Source organism: Macaca nemestrina, chromosome X (genome assembly GCF_043159975.1).
Source record: "Macaca nemestrina isolate mMacNem1 chromosome X, mMacNem.hap1, whole genome shotgun sequence".
In the NCBI taxonomy this organism is placed as follows: Eukaryota; Metazoa; Chordata; class Mammalia; order Primates; family Cercopithecidae; genus Macaca; species Macaca nemestrina.
Window position 1 is genome coordinate 103,157,850 of NC_092145.1, and position 20,850 is coordinate 103,178,699.

Consider the following 20,850-nt stretch of genomic DNA (forward strand, 5'->3'; position numbering starts at 1 on the left):
AGTAAACCTGGGGCACTGCACATACCTGGGTTTTACTCACAGCCAGAAGGAGCTCCCTTACACTGTGAAAGGGTGAGAGAGTAAGAGCCTTTGAGGGATCTATACTTCCCACAGAGACTTGCACTATCCTGGGAGTAAGAGAACGTTCCTGACCCCGCCCCCTTGACATCTAAACTGATGCAGAGAGCCACAGGGAGTTTTTGCAGAAGCGCTACTCAAGACCATGTGGAGCCCCACATGCCTTGAATCCCTAAGCAGCCCAGCACCAGCTGCCATAAGAGAGGCAGAGGCTTCCATCAAAGTGCCAGAAAGCAGTAAGACTGCTCCACTCCTCCTTGCCAGACAATGTTCAGCTCCTGCTTCTAGCATAGCATCCTTGACCCTGGCTTAAATCTGTGGGAAGGCACATCACTGTGTTCCCTCAGAAAATACCTAGACAGTAAACTGGGTGAATGCTCCCACTTCCACTGCTCCTGGCAAGATGGAACTTGTTGTCTTGGGCTTCCAGCACAATAGCCCCACCCCAGCCTGAACTCTGTGGGTGGATACAGCTCTGTACTCCTTCAGGAAACATCAAGATGGTGAACCAGGTAACTACACCCACCCCTGCTGCTCCTAGCCAGGCAGGACTTGCTAGCTTGCACGTCAAACACAGCAGCCTCGCCACTGCCTGAAATCTGCCAGTGAACACAGATCTGTGTTCCCTTGGGAAATACCTGGTTAGTACTCATTGTGACTCTCCCCACCCCTGATGCTCCTATCCAGGCAAGACTCACTGGCTTGGGCTTTCAGCATAGCACCGTCTGGACTTCCAGCAGTCCTACCACTGATTGAACGCTGTGGATGAACACAGCTCTCTTTCTCTCAGAAAACAACCAGACAGCAGGTCATATGACCGCCCCCACATGATGCTCTAAGCCAGACAAGAAATTCCACCTTTGGTAGTGACTAAACAGGGGAGGAGCCCTTACTTTCAGAACACTGAAAAGAGTAAAACATCTGGGTTTGTGAGTGAATGAGGCAGTGGGGCATGCTTCCCTCTGCAGGTCCAATCTGGGAAGGGTATGGCCTGCCTGCCAGCTGTGACCTCTGCAGCCTGGAGCACCTAAAATAGGAAATGTAGGCACTACACCAGTTATCAGAGGATGTCCCACCAAGGCCTAGAATCAGACCCAATGAGGTCATTTCTCTCCAACCAACCACAGATAACAACTATGAACATTCAGAAATGCAAAAGAGTCAAGTTGTTGAGTAAGGGCCTATCTACCAGTCATTAACCTTATATGCCATTTGCTAGATTACAGCCTAAATTACAACATCAAAAAAATTTTTTTTGCCAGTATACAGTGCCTGAGAAATCCAAGGCAAAAAAACAATCACTAATAAAGATCCTGAAAAGAGCCCTGGTCTTCTGAAAGCACACAGAATTAAAGCCAACTGACTATAATCAGGTTTCAACACAGTTAAAGGAACACCAGCCCCCTCAGAGGAGAACGAATAAGTGCAAGAATTATGAAAATGAAAAAAAAAAAAAAACAAGAAAACCCCACAGAACATCCCCTTATCTCCAAATGAATAAACTAGCCTTTTTGACAGATACAGAACTCATTATCTGAATGGAAAGAAAACTCATCGAGAGTCAGGAGAAAGTTGAAACCCAATCCCAGGAATCCAGGGAATTCATTAAAATGATCTAAGAGCTGAGAGATGAAATAGCCATTTAAAGAAAGAACCAAACAGAGCTCCTGGAATTAAACATTTCACTACAAAAAGTTCATAATACAGTAGGAAGTATTGAGAGCAGAATAGACCAAGCCGAGGAAAGATTCTTAGAGCTCAAAGACTAGTTTTTCAAATCTACTCAGTCAGACAAAAATAAAGAAAAACAAATAAGAACAATACACAAAACCTCCAAGAAATATGGGATTATGTAAAGCAACAAAATCTATGCATCTGTGGCATGCCTGAGAGAGGAAAGAGAATAATTAACTTGGAAAATATATTTGAAAACATAGTCCATAAAAATTTTCCTAATCTTGTTGGAGAGTTTGACAGGCAAATCAAAGAAATACACAGATCTCTGGCTAGGTACTATACAAGATGACTATCCACAAGGAATGGAGCCATCAGATTCACCAAGGTCAATGGCAAAAGTAAAACCCTTAAAGGCAGCTAAGGAAAAAGGTCATGTCACTTGGAAAGAGAACTCCATCAGGATAGCAGCACACCTCTCAGCAGAAACCTTTAAAGGCAGAAGACACAGGGGTATATTTTCAGCATCCTCAAAGAAAAGAAATTCCAACTAAGAATTTCATGTCCTGGCAAACTAAGCTTCATAAACAAAAAATAAAGTCCTTCCCAGATGAAATGTGTTACCACCAGACCAATCTTAAAAGGGGTCCTTAAAGGAGTGCCAAACATAGAAACAAAAGAATGATACCTGCTACCACAAACAATTCAAGCAAACAGCCCACAGATGATATAAAGCAATTACACAATGAATACTATAAAACAACTAGCTAACAACATGAGTACAGAATCAAAATCTCATCCATCAATACTAACCCTAAATGTAAATGGTCTAAATGCCAAACTAAAAAGGCAACCATCTGCTGTCTTCAAGGAATTTCTCTCACATGTAACAACACTTTTGGCTCAAAGTAAAGAGATGGAGAAAAACTTACCATGCAAATAGCAAACAAGAAAAGCAGGAGTTGCTATCTTTTTATAAGATAAAACAGATTTTAAACCAACAACAATCAGGAAAGATAAAGAAGGGCATTATATAATGATAGAGGATTCAATTTACCAAGTAGACTGAATTATCTTATATATACATTTGTAGCACTCAAATTCACAAAACAAGTTCTTTTTGACCTAAGAAAAAAACTTAGCCACACAATAATAGTTGGAGATTTCAAAACCCCACTGACAGCCTTAGACAGATCTTTGAGGCAGAAAACTAACAAAGAAATGAAGGATATAATGTTAACATTTGACCAATTGTACCTAATAGACATCTGCAAAATAGTCCACCCAACAATCATGGAATATACATTTCTCTCATCCACACATGGAACGTATTCTAAGATTGACCACAAGTTTGGTATTACAGCAAGTCTCAATAAATTCAAAAAAATTTAAATCATACCAAACACACTCTTGGATCAGAGTACAAAAAATATAGAAACCAATATAAATAAAATATTTCAAAAATTCACAAATATGTGGAAATTAAATAATGTCTTCCTGAATAACTTTTGGGTTAATGATGAAATTAAGGCATATATCAAAATATTATTATAACTTAATGATAATAAAAAATAACTTACCAAAATCTTTGTGATTCAGGTAATGCACTATTAAAAGTTTAAAATGTTAAAAGCCTGAATCAGAAAGTTAGAAAGATCTAAAATTAATGATCTGATCACACCCAAAGGAACTAGAAAGTAAATTACAATCCAAACTCAAAGTTTGCCGTAGAAAATATATAACTATAATTGGGTAGAACAAATGAAATTGACATGCAAAAGTTCATACAAAATATCAATTTAACCAAGAGTTTCTTTTTTGAAAGAATAAATAAGATAGACTGCTGGCTAGATTCACAAAGAAAAAAAAATAAGTCCAAATAAATACAATCAGAAATGACAAAGGTGAAATTACAACTGATCCTACAGAAATACAAAAGATCTTCAGTGGTTATTATGAACACCTCTATGGACACAAAATTAGAAAATCTAGATAAAATAGATACATTTCTGAAAACACACAACCTCTGAAGATTGAACCAGGAAAAAAGAGAAACCTCGAAAAGACAAAAAAGCTTTGAAATTAATTCAATAATTTAAAAAAAACCTACCAATGCAAAAAAGCCATCGACCAGATGGATTCACAGCTGAAGTTTACCAGAAGTGCAAGAAAGAAAGAAAGAAAGAAAGAAAGAAAGAAAGAAAGAAAGAAAGAAAGAAAGAAAGAAAGAAAGAAAGAAAGAAAGAAAGAAAGAGAAAGAGAGAGAGAAAGAAAGAAAGAAAAAGAAAGAAAGAAAAAGAAAGAAAGAAGAAAGAAAGAAAAGAAAAGAAGAGAGAGAGATAGAGAGAAAGAGAGAAAGAGAGAGAGAAAGAAAGGAAGAAAGAAAAGAAAGAAAAAGAAAAGAAAGAGAAAGAAAGAGGAAAACCTGGTACCAATACTACTGAAACTATACCCCCCACCCCGAAAAAAAGGAAAAATTGAAGCCGGGCACGGTGGCTCATGCCTGTAATCCCAGCACTTTGGAAGGCCGAGGTTGGCGGATCACGAGGTCGGGAGATTGGGACCATCCTAGCTAACACGGTGAAACCGTCTCTACTAAAAATACAAAAAATTAGATGGGCATGGTGGTGGGCGCCTGTAGTCCCAGCTACTCACGAGGCTGAGGCAGGAGAATGGCGTGAACCCGAGAGGTGGAGGTTGCCGTGAGCCGAGATCGTGCCACTGCACTCCAACCTGGGCAACAGAGCGAGACTCCCTCTCAAAAAAAAAAAAAAAAAAAAAAAAATTGAGGAGAGGATGCTCCTTAACTCATTCTAGAAATCAAGCATCATCCTGATGCCAAAATCTGGCAGAGACACAACAACAACAAAAGTCAGGACTGATGAATACAGACAGAAAAAATTTCAACAAAATACTAGCAAACTTATTTCAGCAGCACATCAAAATGTTAATTCACAACAGTTGAGTAAGCTTTACTCCTGGAATGCAATGTTAATTCAACATAAGCAAATTTAAAAAAAAGTGATTTACCACATACACAGAATTTAAAACAAAAAAGATATAATCATCTCAATAGATTCAGAAAGAGACTTCAATAAAATCTAACATTCTTTCATGATAAAAACCCTATAAGGCTAGTCATCAAAAGAGCATACATCAAAATAATAAGAGCTAATTATGACAAACCCACAGCCAACATCATATTGAATGGGCAAAAGACAGAATAATTCCCCTTGAGATCTGCAATAAGACAAAGGTGTCCAGTCTCATCACTCCTATTCAACATAATACTGGAAGTCCCAGCCAGAGCATTTAGGCATGAGAAAGAAATAAAGGACATTCAAATAGGAAAAATACAAAGTCAATCTCTCTCTGCTGACAATATGATTCAAAAAGACTCTCCCAAAAGGCTCCCAGAATTGATGAATGACTTTAGTAAAGTTTCAGAATACAAAATTCATGTACAGAAATCGGTAGCATTTCTACACTACAGTAATATTCTTGGTGAGCCAAATAAAAAATGCAATCCTATTTGCAATAGCCACACCAAAACTACAATATCTAGAAATACCACTAACCAAAGAGGTGAAACGTCTTTACAAAAAGAACAACAAAATACTGCTGAAAAATTATTAGAGATGAAACAAACAGAAAAATATTCCATTATCATGGATTGGAAGAATAAATATCATTAAAATTGCCATACTTTCCAAAGTAATTTACATATTCAATGTTATCCCTATCAAAATACCGTTATTTTTCATGGAATTTTTTTTAAAAAAGCTATTCTAAAACTCATATGGAACCAATAAAACATCTGAATAGCCAATGGAATCCTAAGGAAAAACAAAGGCAAATAAATCACTTTACCCAACCTAAAACTGTATTATACGACTAACGTAACCAAAACAGCATGAAACTGGTATAAAAACAGATACATAGACTGATGGAACAGAATAGAGATCCCAGAAATAAAGCTACAAACCTACAACGATCTGATCTTAGACAAAATTTACAAAAGCAAGGGGAGCAGGACTTCCTATGCAATAAATAGTGCTGGGATAACTGGCCAGCCATATGCAGAAAAATATGACTGGATCCCTACATTTCACCATATGCAAAAATTAACCAAATATAAATTAAAGATTTAAACATAAGATCCCAAACTATGAAAACACTAGAGGAAAGCCTAGGAGATACCCTTCTCGTCACTGGATTGGCAAAGAATTTATGGCTAAGTCTCCAAAAGCAATTTCAAAGAAAATTTGACAAGTGTGACCTAATTAAGCTAAAGAGCTACAGCGTAGCAAAAGAAATTATCAAAAGAGTAAACATACAGTCTACAGAATGGGAGAAAATATTTGGAAACCATGCATCCAACGTAAGTCTAATATCCAGAATCTATAAGACACTTAATCAACCAGCAAAAAGTAAATAATCAATTAAAGAGTGAGCAAATGACATGAACAGGCACTTCTCAAAAGAAGATGTACGAGCAGCCAACAAACCTATAAAAATGCTCAATATTACTAATCATCAGAGAAATGCATATAAAGACCACAATGAGATACTGTCTCACACAAGTCAGAATGGCAATCATTGAAAAAATCGAAAAATAACTGATGCTGATGAGACTGCAGAGAAAAGAGAATGCTTATATACTGTTGGTAAGAATGTAAATTAGTTCAGCCCTTTGGAAAGGAGTTTGGAGATATCTCAAATAACTTAGAACTGCCATTTAAACCAGTAATCCCATTACCAGATATATACTCCAAGGAAAATTAATTGTTCTACCAAAAAGACACATGAACTCATATGTTTATCACAGCAGTATTCACAATAGGAGAGACATGGAATCAATCCAGCTTCCCATCAACAGTGGATTGAATAAAGAATATGAAGTACATTTACACCATGAAATACTATGCAGCCATAAAATGGAATAAAATATTCCTTTGCAACCATATGAATGCAGTTGGAGGCCATTATCCTAAGCTAATTAACACAGGAACAGAAAACAAACTACCGCATCTTCTCACTCGTAAGTGGAACTAAACCTTGAGTACACATGGACAGAAAGAAGAAAACAATAGAAACCAGAGCCTACTTAAAGGTGGAGGATGGGAGGAGGGCAAGGATCAAAAAACTACCTATCAGCAACTGTGCTCACTACCTGAATGATGAAATCATTTGTACACCAAACCACATGGACACACAATTTACCCATGTAATAAGCCTGCATAAGTACCCCCTGAACCTAGAATAAAATATGGAAGGGATAAAAAATAGGTCAACTCCTAGCAGGCCAATTTTCAGTACTCTTTTTGTGCATAATTTTTTAAAGTCATGAAGAGCCAGGATTTATCTTTCTTTTTAACTTTTAAGTTTAGGGGTACATGTGCAGGATGTGCAGGTTTGTTACATAGGTAAACTTGTGTCATTCGGGTTTGTTCTACAGATTATTTCATCACCCAGGTATTAAGCCTAGTACCCATTAGTTATTTTTCCTGATCCTATCCATCCTCCCACCCTCTGTCCTCTGAAAGGTCCCCAGTGCTTGTTGTTCCCCTCTATGTGTTCCCATGTTCTCATCATTTAGCTCCCACTTATGAGTGAAAATACATCGCATTTGGTTTTCTGTTCCTGTGTTAGTTTGCTAAGGATAATGGCCTCCAGCTCCATCTATGTTCCTGCAAAGGAAATTATCTTGTTCTTTTCCATGGCTACATAGTATTCCATGGTGTATATGGACCATTATTATAATGCTGATTCCTAAAAACCATGACAAAATAAGGATTTATTCTTAGCATATTTTTATGATTAATCTAAATTTCAAAATATTCTGCTTTACGATGCCACAATTCTATTTATTAGACTACCTTATATTACCTTTAAATCACTTTTTGTAAGTCTAGAAGATTTTAAGTTCCTTGAATGAAGGGACTCTGCTTTAACATTCTTACCATCATAAATAATACAAAATAAATACTCCTTGAATTCATTGAAAAAACAGTAAATGCCAATAACTAGAGTTTCTAGGTGACAGAATTTTACTTTTTCTTTCCACTGTTTCTGAAATTGTGTTGTTTTGCCCTTTAAATGAGGGAAAATCAAATTTACCTGATAAGTCATTTTAGTACAGTGGATAGAAAACAGTCTCCTGTAATCCAAGTAGGTTTGAATCCTAGCACTATGATTTAGTTGTTTAACTATTTAATTTGGGGCAGGCTTATTTAATCTTTCTGAGCTTTGAATTTGTCATTTGTAAACTGGGGATATCTTTCTGAAAAAAAAAAAAACCAACTACTATAAGTATTAAATGAAATTAGTTATAGGAGACTCTTGCACAATTTTGTGCACCAATCCCAGAGTTGGTGCTCAATAAGCAGTACCTAGTTTTATTTAAGCACATTGAGAAATATATAATAATCACCCTGATAAGTAAGATAATCCTGCTAGGAACAAAATTTCTGAATTGCTCTGAATTATAAAAGTAGAACCCCCCTTCCAATCATATTAACATTACCTGGAGAAGGCTTGTGTCCAAATATACCATTGAAGAAAGCAGGCATTCGAATGCTACCACCAATATCAGAGCCCACACCAATCACTGAGCAGGCAGCTGCCAGTGTGCAGCCCTCACCACCTAAAGGAAACACAAAATACTTGCAAATAAATAATCTAATATACTATTTGCATAGAATATCTTTTTCCATCTTTTCACTTTCAACCTTTTTGTGTCTTTAGATCCAAAGTGAGTCTTTTGCTCACAGCATATATTTAGATCATAATTTTAATCTATTCTACTCATCTATGTTATTTGAGTATATTAAACCATTTACATTTTAAAGTAATTACTGATAGTCTTCCCTGAGGATATTTCTCCCCTTGGTCTGTGTTTGTGTTTCTGTTTTTTCTTAATTCTCCCATATAGAAAAGAGCTCTTATTTTTTTTCCCATCAACTTTTAAGTTCTGGGGTTCATGTGCAGGATGTACAGGTTTGCTACATAGGTATATGTGTGCCACGGTGTTTGGCACCACAGATCAACACATCACCTAGGTATTAAGCCCAGCACCCATTAATTATTCTTCTTGATGCTTTCCTTTCCCCCAACATCCCCCAACAGGCCCAAGTGTGTGCTGTTCCCTACCACGTGTCTATGTGTTCTAATCATTCAGCTCCTACTTTTAAGTGAGAACATGCTGTGTTTGGTTTTCTATCCCTGCATTCGTTTACTGAGAATAATGGTTTCCAGCTCCATGCATGTCCCTGCAAAGGACATGATATTGTTCCGTTTCGTGGCCGAATAGCATTCTATGGTGTATATGTACCACATTTTATTTATTCAATCTATCATTGATGGGCATTTGGGTTGATTCCATGTTTTTGCTATTGTGAATAGTGCTGCAATGAACATATGCGTGCATGTATCTTTATAATAAAATGCTTTATATTCCTTTGGGTATATACCCAGTTTGATGATTAATACTGAGTGGCAACTTGATTGAATCGAAAAATGCAAAACATTATTCCTGGGTGTGTCTGTGAGAGTGTTGCAAAGGAGATTAGCATTTGAGTCAGTGGACTGGGAGAGGCAGGCCCACCCCCAATCATAACAGGCACCATCTAATCAGTGTGACTAGAATAAAGCAGGTAGAAATTGGAAAGAGCAGAGTTGCTGTGTCTTCCAACATTCATCTTTCTTCCATGCTGCATGCTTCCTGTCCTCAAACATCAGACTCCAAGTTCTTCAGCTTTTGGATGCCTAGACTCACACAAGTGGTTTGCCAGGGACTCTCAGGCCTTTGGCCAAGGATTGAAGGCTGCATTGTCAGCTTTCCTACTTTTGAGGTTTTGGGACTGAGATTGGCTTCCTTGCTCCTCAGCTTACAGATGGCCTATTGTGGGACTTCACCTTGTCATCCTGCGAGCCAATACTCTTTAATAAACTCCCTTCATGTATAAATCTATCCTATTCTGTCCCTCTAGAGAACCCTGACTAACACACCCAGTAATGGGATTGCTGTGTCAAATGGTATTTCTGCTAGGTTTTTGAGGAGTTGCTACACTGTCTTCCACAAAGGTTGAACTAATTTACATTCCTACCAACTGTGTGAAAGCATTCCTTTTTCTCTGCAAGCTAGCTAGCATCTGTTGTTCCTTGACTTTTTAATAATTGCCATTCTGACTGGCGTGAGATGGTATCTCATGGTGGTTTTGATGTGTATTTCTCTAATGATCAGTGATGTTGAGCTATTTTTAATATGTTTGTTGACTGCATGAATGTTTTTCTCTTGAGACGTCTCTGGTCATGTCCTTTGCCCACTTTTTAATTTTTTTTTCTTGTAAATTTGTTTAAGTTCCTTGTACACAGGATATTAGACCTTTGTCAGATGGATAGATTGCAAAAATTATCTCCCATTGTGTACGTTGTCTGTTCACTCTGATGATAGTTTCTTTTGCTGTGCAGAGGCTTGTTAGTTAACTAGATTCCACTGGTCAATTTTTGCTTTTATTGCAGTTGCTTTTAGTGTTTTCATCTGAAATGTTCAAAACCTTCAAAACCCTTGTAATTTCTACAAATTACTTCAGGCAGTATGGTCATTTTCATGATAAAGATTCTTCCTATCCATGCGCATGGATTTTTTTTTCAATTTGTTTGTGTCCTATTTGATTTCTTTGAGTAGTTTGTAGCTTTCCTTGAAGAAGTCCTTCACTTTCCTTGTTAGCTGTATTCTTAGGTATCATATTCTTTTGCAGCAATTCTGATTTGGAGTTCATTCATGATTTGTCTCTACTTGCCTGTTATTGGTGAATAGAAATGCTAGCAATTTTTGCAAATTGATTTTGTATCCTGAGACTTTGCAGAAGTTGCTTATCAGTTTAAGAAGCTTTTGGGCTGAGATGATGGGGTTTTCTAGATATATGATCATGTAATCTGCAAGCAAAGGTAGTTTGACTTCCTCTCTTCCTATTTGAATATGCTTTATTTCTTTTTCTTGCCTAATTGCCCAGCCAGAACAACCAATACTATGTTGTATAGGAGTAATGAGAGAGGGCATCCTTGTCTTGTGCTTGTTTTCAAGGAGAATGCTTCCAGCTTTTGCCCATTCAGTGTGATATTGGCTGTGAGTTTGTCGTATATAGATCTTATTATTTTGAAGTATGTTCCTTCAATACCTAGTTTATTAAAAGCTTTTAACATAAACGGATGCCGAATTTTAGTGAAGGCCTTTTCGGCATCTATTGAAATAATCACGTTTTTTTATCTTTAGTTCTGTTTGTGCAACAAATGACACTTATCGATTTGCATATGTTGAGCCAAACTTGCATTGCAGGGATGAAACCAACTTGTTCATGATGTATAAGCAATTTGACGTGCTGCTAAATTCTGTTTGCCAGTATTTTATTGAGGGTTTTTGCATTGATGTTCATCAAGAATGTTAGCCTAAAGTTTTCTATTTTTATTGCTTCTCTGAGAGGTTGTCTTTTTTTTAACTTTTTTAAAATTATTATTATTACACTTTAAGTTCTAGGGTACATGAGCAGAACATGCAGGTTTGTTACATATGTATACTTGTGCCATGTTGGTGTGCTGCACCCATCAACTCGTCAGCACCCATCAACTCGTCATTTACATCAGGTATAACTCCCAATGCAAACCCTCCCCCCCTCCCCTCTCCCCATGATAGGCCCCGGTGTGTGATGTTCCCCTTGCCGAGTCCAAGTGATCTCATTGTTCAGTTCTCACATATGAGTGAGAACATGCGGTGTTTGGTTTTCTGTTCTTGAGATAGTTTGCTGAGAATGATGGTTTCCAGCTGCATCCATGTCCCTAAAAAGGACACAAACTCATCCTTCTTTATGGCTGCATAGTATTCCATGGTGTATATGTGCCACATTTTCTTAATCCGGTCTGTCACTGATAGACATTTGGGTTGATTCCAAGTCTTTGCTATTGTGAACAGTGCCACAATAAACATACATGTGCATGTGTCTTTATAGCAGCATGATTTATAACCCTTTGGGTATATACCCAGTAATGGGATGGCTGGGTCATATGGTACTTGTAGTTCTAGATCCTTGAGGAATCGCCATACTGTTTTCCATAATGGTTGAACTAGTTTACAATCCCACTAACAGTGTAAAAGTGTTCCTATTTCTCCACATCCTCTCCAGCACCTGTGATTTCCTGAATCATTGCCATTCTAACTGGTGTGAGATGGTATCTCATTGTGGTTTTGATTTGCATTTCTCTGATGGCCAGTGATGATGAGCATTTTTTCATGTGTCTGTTGGCTGTATGAATGTCTTCTTTTGAGAAATGTCTGTTCATATCCTTTGCCCACTTTTGGATGGGGTTGTTTGTTTTTTTCTTGTAAATTTGTTTGAGTTCCTTGTAGGTTCTGGATATTAGCCCTTTGTCAGATGAGTAGATTGCAAAAATTTTCTCCCATTCTGTAAGTTGCCTGTTCACTCTGATGGTATTTTCTTTTGCTGTGCAGAAGCTCTTTAGTTTCATTAGATCCCATTTGTCAATTTTGGCTTTTGTTGCCATTGCTTTTGGTATTTTAGACGTGAAGTCCTTGCCCATGCCTATGTCCTGAATGGTATTACCTAGGTTTTCCTCTAGGGTTTTTTATGGTATTAGGTCTAACATTTAAATCTCTAATCCATCTTGAATTAATTTTCATATAAGGAGTAAGGAAAGGATCCAGTTTCAGCTTTCTACTTATGACTAGCCAATTATCCCAGCACCATTTATTAAATAGGGAATCCTTTCCCCATTTCTTGTTTCTCTCAGGTTTGTCAAAGATCAGATGGCTGTAGATGTGTGGTATTATTTCTGAGGACTCTGTTCTGTTCCATTGGTCTATATCTCTGTTTTGGTACCAGTACCATGCTGTTTTGGTTACTGTAGCCTTGTAGTATAGTTTGAATTCATGTAGCGTGATGCCTCCAGCTTTATTCTTTTGGCTTAGGATTGTCTTGGAGATGCGGGTTCTTTTTTGGTTCCACATGAACTTTAAAGCTGATTTTTCCAATTCTGTGAAGAAACTCATTGGTAGCTTGATGGGGATTGCATTGAATCTATAAATTACCTTGGGCAGTATGGCCATTTTCACGATATTGATTCTTCCTATCCATGAGCATGGTATGTTCTTCCATTTGTTTGTGTCCTCTTTGATTTCACTGAGCAGTGGTTTGTAGTTCTCCTTGAAGAGGTCCTTTACCTGCCTTATAAGTTGGATTCCTAGGTATTTTATTCTCTTTGAAGCGATTGTGAATGGAAGTTCATTCATGATTTGGCTCTCTGTTTGTCTGTTACTGGTGTATAAGAATGCTTGTGATTTTTGCACATTAATTTTGTATCCTGAGACTTTGCTGAAGTTGCTTATCAGCTTAAGGAGATTTTGGGCTGAGACAATGGGGTTTTCTAAATATACAATCATATCATCTGCAAACAGGGACAATTTGACTTCTTCTTTTCCTAACTGAATACCCTTGATTTCTTTCTCTTGCCTGATTGCCCTAGCCAGAACTTCCAACACTATGTTGAACAGGAGTGGTGAGAGAGGTCATCCCTGTCTTGTGCCAGTTTTCAAAGGGAATTTTTCCAGTTTTTGCCCATTCAGTATGATATTGGCTGTGGGTTTCTCATAAATAGCTCTTATGATTTTGAGATACGTTCCATCAATACCAAATTTATTGACCGTTTTTAGCATGAAGGGCTGCTGAATTTTGTCAAAGGCCTCTTCTGCATCTATTGAGATAATCATGTGGTTTTTGTCTTTGGTTCTGTTTATATGCTGGATTACGTTTATTGATTTGCATATGTTGAACCAGCCTTGCATCCCAGGGATGAAGCCCACTTGATCATGGTGGATAAGCTTTTTGATGTGCTGCTGAATCCGGTTTGCCAGTATTTTATTGAGGATTTTTGCATCGATGTTCATCAGGGATATTGGTCTAAAATTCTCTTTTTTTGTTGTGTCTCTGCCAGGCTTTGGTATCAGGATGATGTTGGCCTCATAAAATGAGTTAGGGAGGATTCCCTCTTTTTCTATTAATTGGAATAGTTTCAGAAGGAATGGTACCAACTCCTCCTTGTACCTCTGGTAGAATTCAGCTGTGAATCCATCTGGTCCTGGACTTTTTTTCGTTGGTAGGCTATTAATTACTGCCTCAATTTCAGAGCCTGCTATTGGTCTATTCAGGGATTCAACTTCTTCCTGGTTTAGTCTTGGAAAAGTGTAAGTGTCCAGGAAATTATCCATTTCTTCTAGATTTTCTAGTTTATTTGCGTAGAGGTGTTTTTGGTATTCTGTGATGGTAGTTTGTATTTCTGTGGGGTCGGTGGTGATATCCCCTTTATCATTTTTTATTGCGTCTATTTGATTCTTCTCTCTTTTCTTCTTTATTAGTCTTGCTAGTGGTCTATCAATTTTGTTGATCTTTTCAAAAAACCAACTCCTGGATTCATTGATTTTTTGGAGGGTGTTTTGTGTCTCTATCTCCTTCAGTTCTGCTCTGATCTTAGTTATTTCTTGCCTTATGCTAGGTTTTGAATGTGTTTGCTCTTGCTTCTCTAGTTATTTTAATTGCGATGTTAGAGTGTCAATTTTAGATCTTTCCAGCTTTCTCTTGTGGGCATTTAGTGCTATAAGTTTCCCTCTACACACTGCTTTAAATGTGTCCCAGAGATTCTGGTATGTTGTATCTTTGTTCTCATTGGTTTCAAAGAACATCTTTATTTCTGCCTTCATTTCGTTATGTACCCAGTAGTCATTCAGGAGCAGGTTGTTCAGTTTCCATGTAGTTGAGCGGTTTTCATTGAGTTTCTTAGTCCTGAGTTCTAGTTTGATGGCACTGTGGTCTGAGAGACAGTTTGTTATAATTTCTGTTCTTGTACATTTGATGAGGAGTGCTTTACTTCCAATTATGTGATCAATTTTGGAATAAGTGTGATGTGGTGCTGAGAAGAATGTATATTCTGTTGATTTGTGGTGGAGAGTTCTGTAGATGTCTATTAGGTCTGCTTGCTGCAGAGATGAGTTCAATTCCTGGATATCCTTGTTAACTTTCTGTCTCATTGATCTGTCTAATGTTGACAGTGGGGTGTTAAAGTCTCCCATTATTATTGTATGGGAGTCTAAGTCTCTTTGTAAGTCTCTAAGGACTTGCTTTATGAATCTGGGTGCTCCTGTATTGGGTGCATATATATTTCGGATAGTTAGCTCTTCCTGTTGAATTGATCCCTTTACCATTATGTAATGGCCTTCTTTGTCTCTTTTGATCTTTGATAGTTTAAAGTCTGTTTTATCAGAGACTAGTATTGCAACCCCTGCTTTTTTTTGTTCTCCATTTGCTTGGTAGATCTTCCTGCATCTCTTTATTTTGATCCTATGTATGTCTCTAGGTTTTCTTATCAGGATGATTCTGGCCTTATAGAATGAGTTACAAAAAAAAAAACCCTGCTTTTCAATTTTTTGGCATAATTTCAGCAGAAATGGTACAAGCTCCTCTTTCTACCTGTGGTAGAATTCAGCTGTAAATCCATCTGGTTGGGCCTTTTTTTTTTTTTTTTTTTTCTTCAGTTGGTAGGCTATTTATTACTGCTTCAATTTTAGAACTCATTATCGTTCTATTTAGAGATTCAATTTTTTCTTGGTTCAGTCTTGGGAAGGAGTATGCATCCAGGAATTTTTTTCCATTTCTTCTAAATTTTCTAGTTGTGTCCATACAGGTGTATATAGTAATCTCTGATGATTGTTTTTATTTCTGTTGGGTCAGTGGTAATATCATTCTGATTTTGTCTATTTAATTCTTCTCTCTTTTCTTCTTTATTAGTCTAGCTAGTGGTCTATTTTATTTATTTATTCATTTTTTCAAAAGAACAGCTCCTGAATTCATGGATTTTTGAAGGATTTTTTGTGTCTCTATCTCCTTCAGTTCTGCTCTAATCTTGGTTATTTCTTGTCTTCTCCTAGCTTTGGGATTTGTTTGCTCTTGCTTCTCTACTTCTTTTAGTTGTGATGTTAGGTTGTTAGTTTTAGACCTTTCTAGGTTTTTCATGTGGGGATTTAGTGCTATAAATTTCTCTCTCAACAGTGCTTTAGCTGTGGCCCAGATTCGGATATATTATGTCTTTGTTCTCATTAGTTTCAAAGAACTTCTTGATTTCTTTGTTAATTTCATTATTTACCCAGAAGTCACTCCGGAGCAGGTTGCTTGATTTCCACGTAGTTGTGTGGTTTGGTTTGAGGTCACTTTCTTAATCTTGAGTTCTAATTTGATTGTGCTGTAATCTGAGAAATTGTTATGATTTAAGTTCTTTTGCATTTAATGAGGAATGTTTTACTTCAAATTATGTGATAAATTTTAGAGTAAGTGCTATGTGATGATGAAAAAAAAAAATATGTTTTCCATTGTTTGGGGGTGGAGAATTCTGTAGATATCTATCAGGTCCACTTGATCCAGAGCTAAGTTCAGGTGTTGATTATCTTTGTTAATTTTCTGTCTCAATGTCTATCTAATATTTTCAGTGGGGTGTTAAGTTCTCCCACTATTACTGTGTGGGAGGCGAAGTCTCTGATTTTAACTGACTATATTGTATGTTTCCATTTATTCTCCTCTGTTGCCACTTAAAGTATACTTTTTTTTAGTTTAATATTTGCCCTTGAGTTTGCAATATACATTTAGAACTAACTCAAGTCTCCTTCAAATGATACTCTGCCACCTCCCAAGTAGTGCAGTTATCTTATAAAGGAACATTCCCAATTCCTTTATCCCATCCCATATAACATTGTCATTCATTTCACTCATACACAAGCTATAATCACCCAATACATTTTTGGCATTATTATTTTGAACAATTACATGTTAGATCAATCAATAATTTAAAAATACTTTATTTTACTTTTGTTCAATCTTTCTCTAATAATTTTCTTTTCTTTCTTTTTTTTTTTTTTTTTTTTTACATGAATTCAGGTTTTTGGCCTGTATTCTTTTTTCTCTCTCTCTCTGAAGAACATCTTTTAACATTCTTGCTCTATTGCTCCACTGGCAACAAATTCTGTCAATATTTCTTTGTCTCAGAGCATCGTTATTTCTTTTTCATTTCTGAAGAATAGATCTGCTAGACAGATTTTTAAGTTGATGGTTCTTTCAATGGTTTAAATATTTGACTCCCGTGTGTGTGTGTGTGTGTGTGTGTGTGTGTGTGTGTGTGTGTGATGGAATCTCCTTCTGTCACCCAGGCTGGAGTGCAGTGGCATGATCTCAGCTCACTGCAACCTCCACCTCTCGAGTTCAAGCAATTCTCCTGCCCCAGCCTCCCGAGTAGCTGGTATTACAGGCGCCTGCTGCCAGGCCTGGCTAATTTTTGTATTTTTAGTAGAGATGGGGATTCAACATGTTGGCCAAGCTGGTATCGAGCTCCTAACCTCAAGTGATCCACCTGCCTTGGCCTCCCAAAGTGGATGCCCATCTCTTATTGTTTGCATGGTTTCTGAAGAAAATACCAATATAATTCTATCTTTGCTCCTGTATAGATAAGATATGTTTTTCCTTCTTCTTTAAATGTTTTTTTTCTTTCTCTTTAATCTTCTAAGGATGAAACAGTATGCTAGGTGTAGTTCTTCTCAAACATTTATTGTTGTTTCTTAAAATCTCTTTGTTCTCTTCCTAGTGTTCCAATTATATATGTGTATTATATGCATTTGTAATCATACAATTATTAGATAGTCTGTTCTGTCTTTTTCATTCTTTTTCCTCTTTACTTTCAGTTTTGGAAGTTCTTGTTGACAGATCTTCCATATCACTGAAGGTTTCCTATTTTGTATACAACATATTGATGAGCCCATCAAAGATGTTCTTCATTTCTGTTATAACTTTTTTATTTCTAGCGTTTGCTTTTGATTCTTGAAGTTCTCATCTGTCTTCTTACATTACAGATCTGTGCTTGCATGTTGACCATTTTTTTCCATTATGGCCCTTAACATATTAATCACAAAGGTTTCAATTCTCAGTCTGATAATCTCAATATCTCTGCCATATTGCTAATCTTGATGCTTGCTTTGTCTTTTCAAACTGTGATTTTGTCTTTTAGTATGCCTTATAATCGTTTTGTTGAAAGCCAAACATGATGTACTGAGATAAAAGAACTGGGGGTATTTGGCCTTTAATGTGAGGTTTTATGTTTCCCTGGCTAGGGGTTAGTCTGTGTTTACTGTCTGCTGTAGCCATAAGTTTCAGGTGTAAAATTTTCAACTGGTGCCATTGTTTCCACCTCCTCTGTTGTCTTTGAGTTTCCCTAGAGACTTCTTAAATAACACCTATGATGTACAGTTCTTCTAGTTTATATAGAACCCCCATTATAGAAAATCCCTATTGATGTAGTGATAAGGTGTGTGGAGGCAAGGAGAGGAAGTATTTTATAATCATATGATTAGGTCTCAGTCATTTAGTTAGCATGTGCCCCTGCTCTGTGACCCTAACATGTGCTTCCCAATTTTATTCTGCTTTGACCCCTTCAGTAGGACAGGAAACCTAGACAGGACTGGAGTTGGATATTTTCTTTCCCCGAGGTCAAGTCCATTAGTTTCTTATAAAACATTACTAAGTTAGGTTCTGATAAAAATAGTTTCTCTGAGGAAATTCCTTGTTAGAAGAACAGTAGGCTTTGGAAGTAGTATTTCAAAATGGCTACTTTTTCCCTCCCTGTGCAAGAAGCAAGAGAAGATTTCTCTCTGATCTTCACCTGGGAACACAGTAGGGCTCCTGAAGGTAAAACTTTTGAAATTGTGTGAGGCCGCCAAGATCCCCCCACCCAACCACCACATACATTTTGACTCTTAAACTTTTTCAAAATGAACCTCCAGCAAGTGATCAATTATAGTTTAGGTTTTTCTACTGCTGTGCTGGTTCCCTTGAAATGTTCTGCTCCTAGGCTTCTGTTCTAGCAAGTTCCGATTCTTTGTATCTGCCTGTCTTTCATTCAGTTTTGGGAAGAGTGGTTTTCCCATTACCTCGGCATATTGATAAATCTAATAATGGTTGTTAATTTTTAGTTTGTTCAGCTTTTGTTCTTATTGTGTGAATTGGAGTAAAAACTTCTAAACCCCATATATGCTAGACCAGAAACCTGAAGTCACACTTAAATTTTTAATCATCACAGTAACCTTACAAGTCTGATTTCTTTAATATGGCCATCTTACAAGCAAAGGAAACTGACTTAATGAGCACCTACTTCATGTGACTAAGGTCATATAGTAAAAGAAGTCTCAAATGTCTATGTAGCTTTAGCACCCACAAGTTTAAACATCATATTTTGCTAACCCACGTATGCATCCATTCAGGCTTAATAAAAGTCTTGTCAATTCTAGTCTCCATACACCTTTTTTTTCTAGTCTCTATACACTTTATGATGTTTCCTGTCTACATCACTTGTAGTTCGTTCTCAATTCCCTTTGCTGGCTACTTCTCCTCTATCTATCTTCAAAATATCAGAGTTAACCAAGGCTCTCACATGACTCCCATTTCTTCTCCATCAACACACACATACCCTGGGTTTTTGCATCCATTCTTATAGGTTAGAGATGCTATACTGTATCAGGTTTATTAATACAATTCATAATTATTATTGTTAACACAGCTCTTGATGCCCTACTAAAATGTCCAACTCACCAGAACTTCCACCTACAATATGCTGTAAATCATATGGGTTGTTTGATCGGCCATAGATCTTGTTACTGGATTCATACCACATACACAACTCACTACAGTTGGTTATGCCAAGGGGAATGGCACCAGCTTCCTTCAGTAATGCCACCACGGTGGCATCTGTTTTGGAAATGGCATCACGGCGGTTCATGAGTCCAGAAGAATTGGGCATTCCTAAAAGAACCACAGAAAGTAATGTTTAAAAGTTATTAAATAAAAATAATTGTTTTCTCCTGAGAGGCAAGATGGCCAACTAGATGTAGCCAGAAGGAACATCTCCCACAAAGGGTTGGGGCATTGGGAAGACTGGTTGGGGCATTGGGAAGACACAATCCTAGCAGATCTTCAGAGAGAAGGCATTGAGGGTGGATGGAGGGAAGACAAAGATGCTGGGCTGAATGGGGAGGAAGTTGGGAACCCTGCACAGGGCTACTGTTCACTGGGACTTGCTCCTGGCTCCCAGAAACACCTGGGGGAAAAGGTGAGTTGAACAGTCAAGGAGCAACCAACTTTCAACATGGGCCTCTAGAATCATAGCAGGAAAAATACCCTTGACCACCACGGACACTTGGATTAGCAGGGAGAGGTGCTCAGAGAAGTGGTAGGGGCAGAATTCAAGCTGGAGCAGTGCTGGAAGACTTGATGCCAGAACATCTGGAGGAGCACAACAAGGGTTGCCCATGCCCCTAGGCTCGACTGCCTCCCACAGGAGACTTAAGCCCTAGGGGAACTGTCAGACCTGAACTCTGCAGGGTGATTTTGCCCATGAGACAGGGCCAGTCCAATCTGAGCACCCCTCATTCTGCTAGCTTCTCCCAGGGCCCCAGTCTGGCCATGCCTGCTTGCAGTGCAGCCCCTAAGTACCTCCTGGGGTCCTGCATCACAGTTCCTGTGCTGGTGGACAGCATCTGACCTGCAAAGTCCTGGAACAGAGCTGCCCCAGAAGACAAGCCCAGCTAGCCCATATCCTCCCACTACAGCAGCCTCCCCTGTGCCACTTTGCCTACATGCACTCACCCATGACGACCTCCAACATTGCTTTACTGGTGCTCGTGTGTGTGGGGAGGGGGGCGAAATCTTGTCTTCCCTTCTCTACCAGTACACATAATTGTGTGCACCCTGCCATGCCACTACTCCTGGCATGAGTGCACAGCACTCTACCTCTTCCCCCCACTGCACCACCATTGTTGTCAGATCATTGGCAAGCAGAAGGCATGCCAGCACTGCCCCCACCAGTATCCCCTTTCTGTGCTGAAACAGCTGCCGGCAGAAACTAGGCATAGAAAAAATGGACCCGCCCGCACCCTGAGTAGCCACCGCCACCTGCAGGAACATGCATAAAAGGCCCACACAGACCTGTGCCAACCAGAGC

General features: G+C 38.0%; 1 protein-coding gene across 3 annotated transcripts in view; it reads right to left on the reverse strand.

Annotated features, from left to right (window-relative positions):
• LOC105463874 (fatty acid amide hydrolase 2) overlaps positions 1-20,850 on the reverse strand; it is a 192,593-nt gene that overhangs the window by 117,407 nt on the left and 54,336 nt on the right. For 2 of the 3 annotated variants that reach the window (XM_071088628.1, XM_071088627.1), the window contains exons 4-5: positions 19,443-19,652; positions 8,279-8,398 (exon numbers count right to left, since the gene is read on the reverse strand). In XM_071088628.1, coding sequence (XP_070944729.1) covers positions 8,279-8,398; positions 19,443-19,652 — 330 coding nt within the window. The remainder of the gene's footprint in view (positions 1-8,278; positions 8,399-19,442; positions 19,653-20,850) is intronic. The other variant, XM_071088629.1, reaches the window with a different exon arrangement.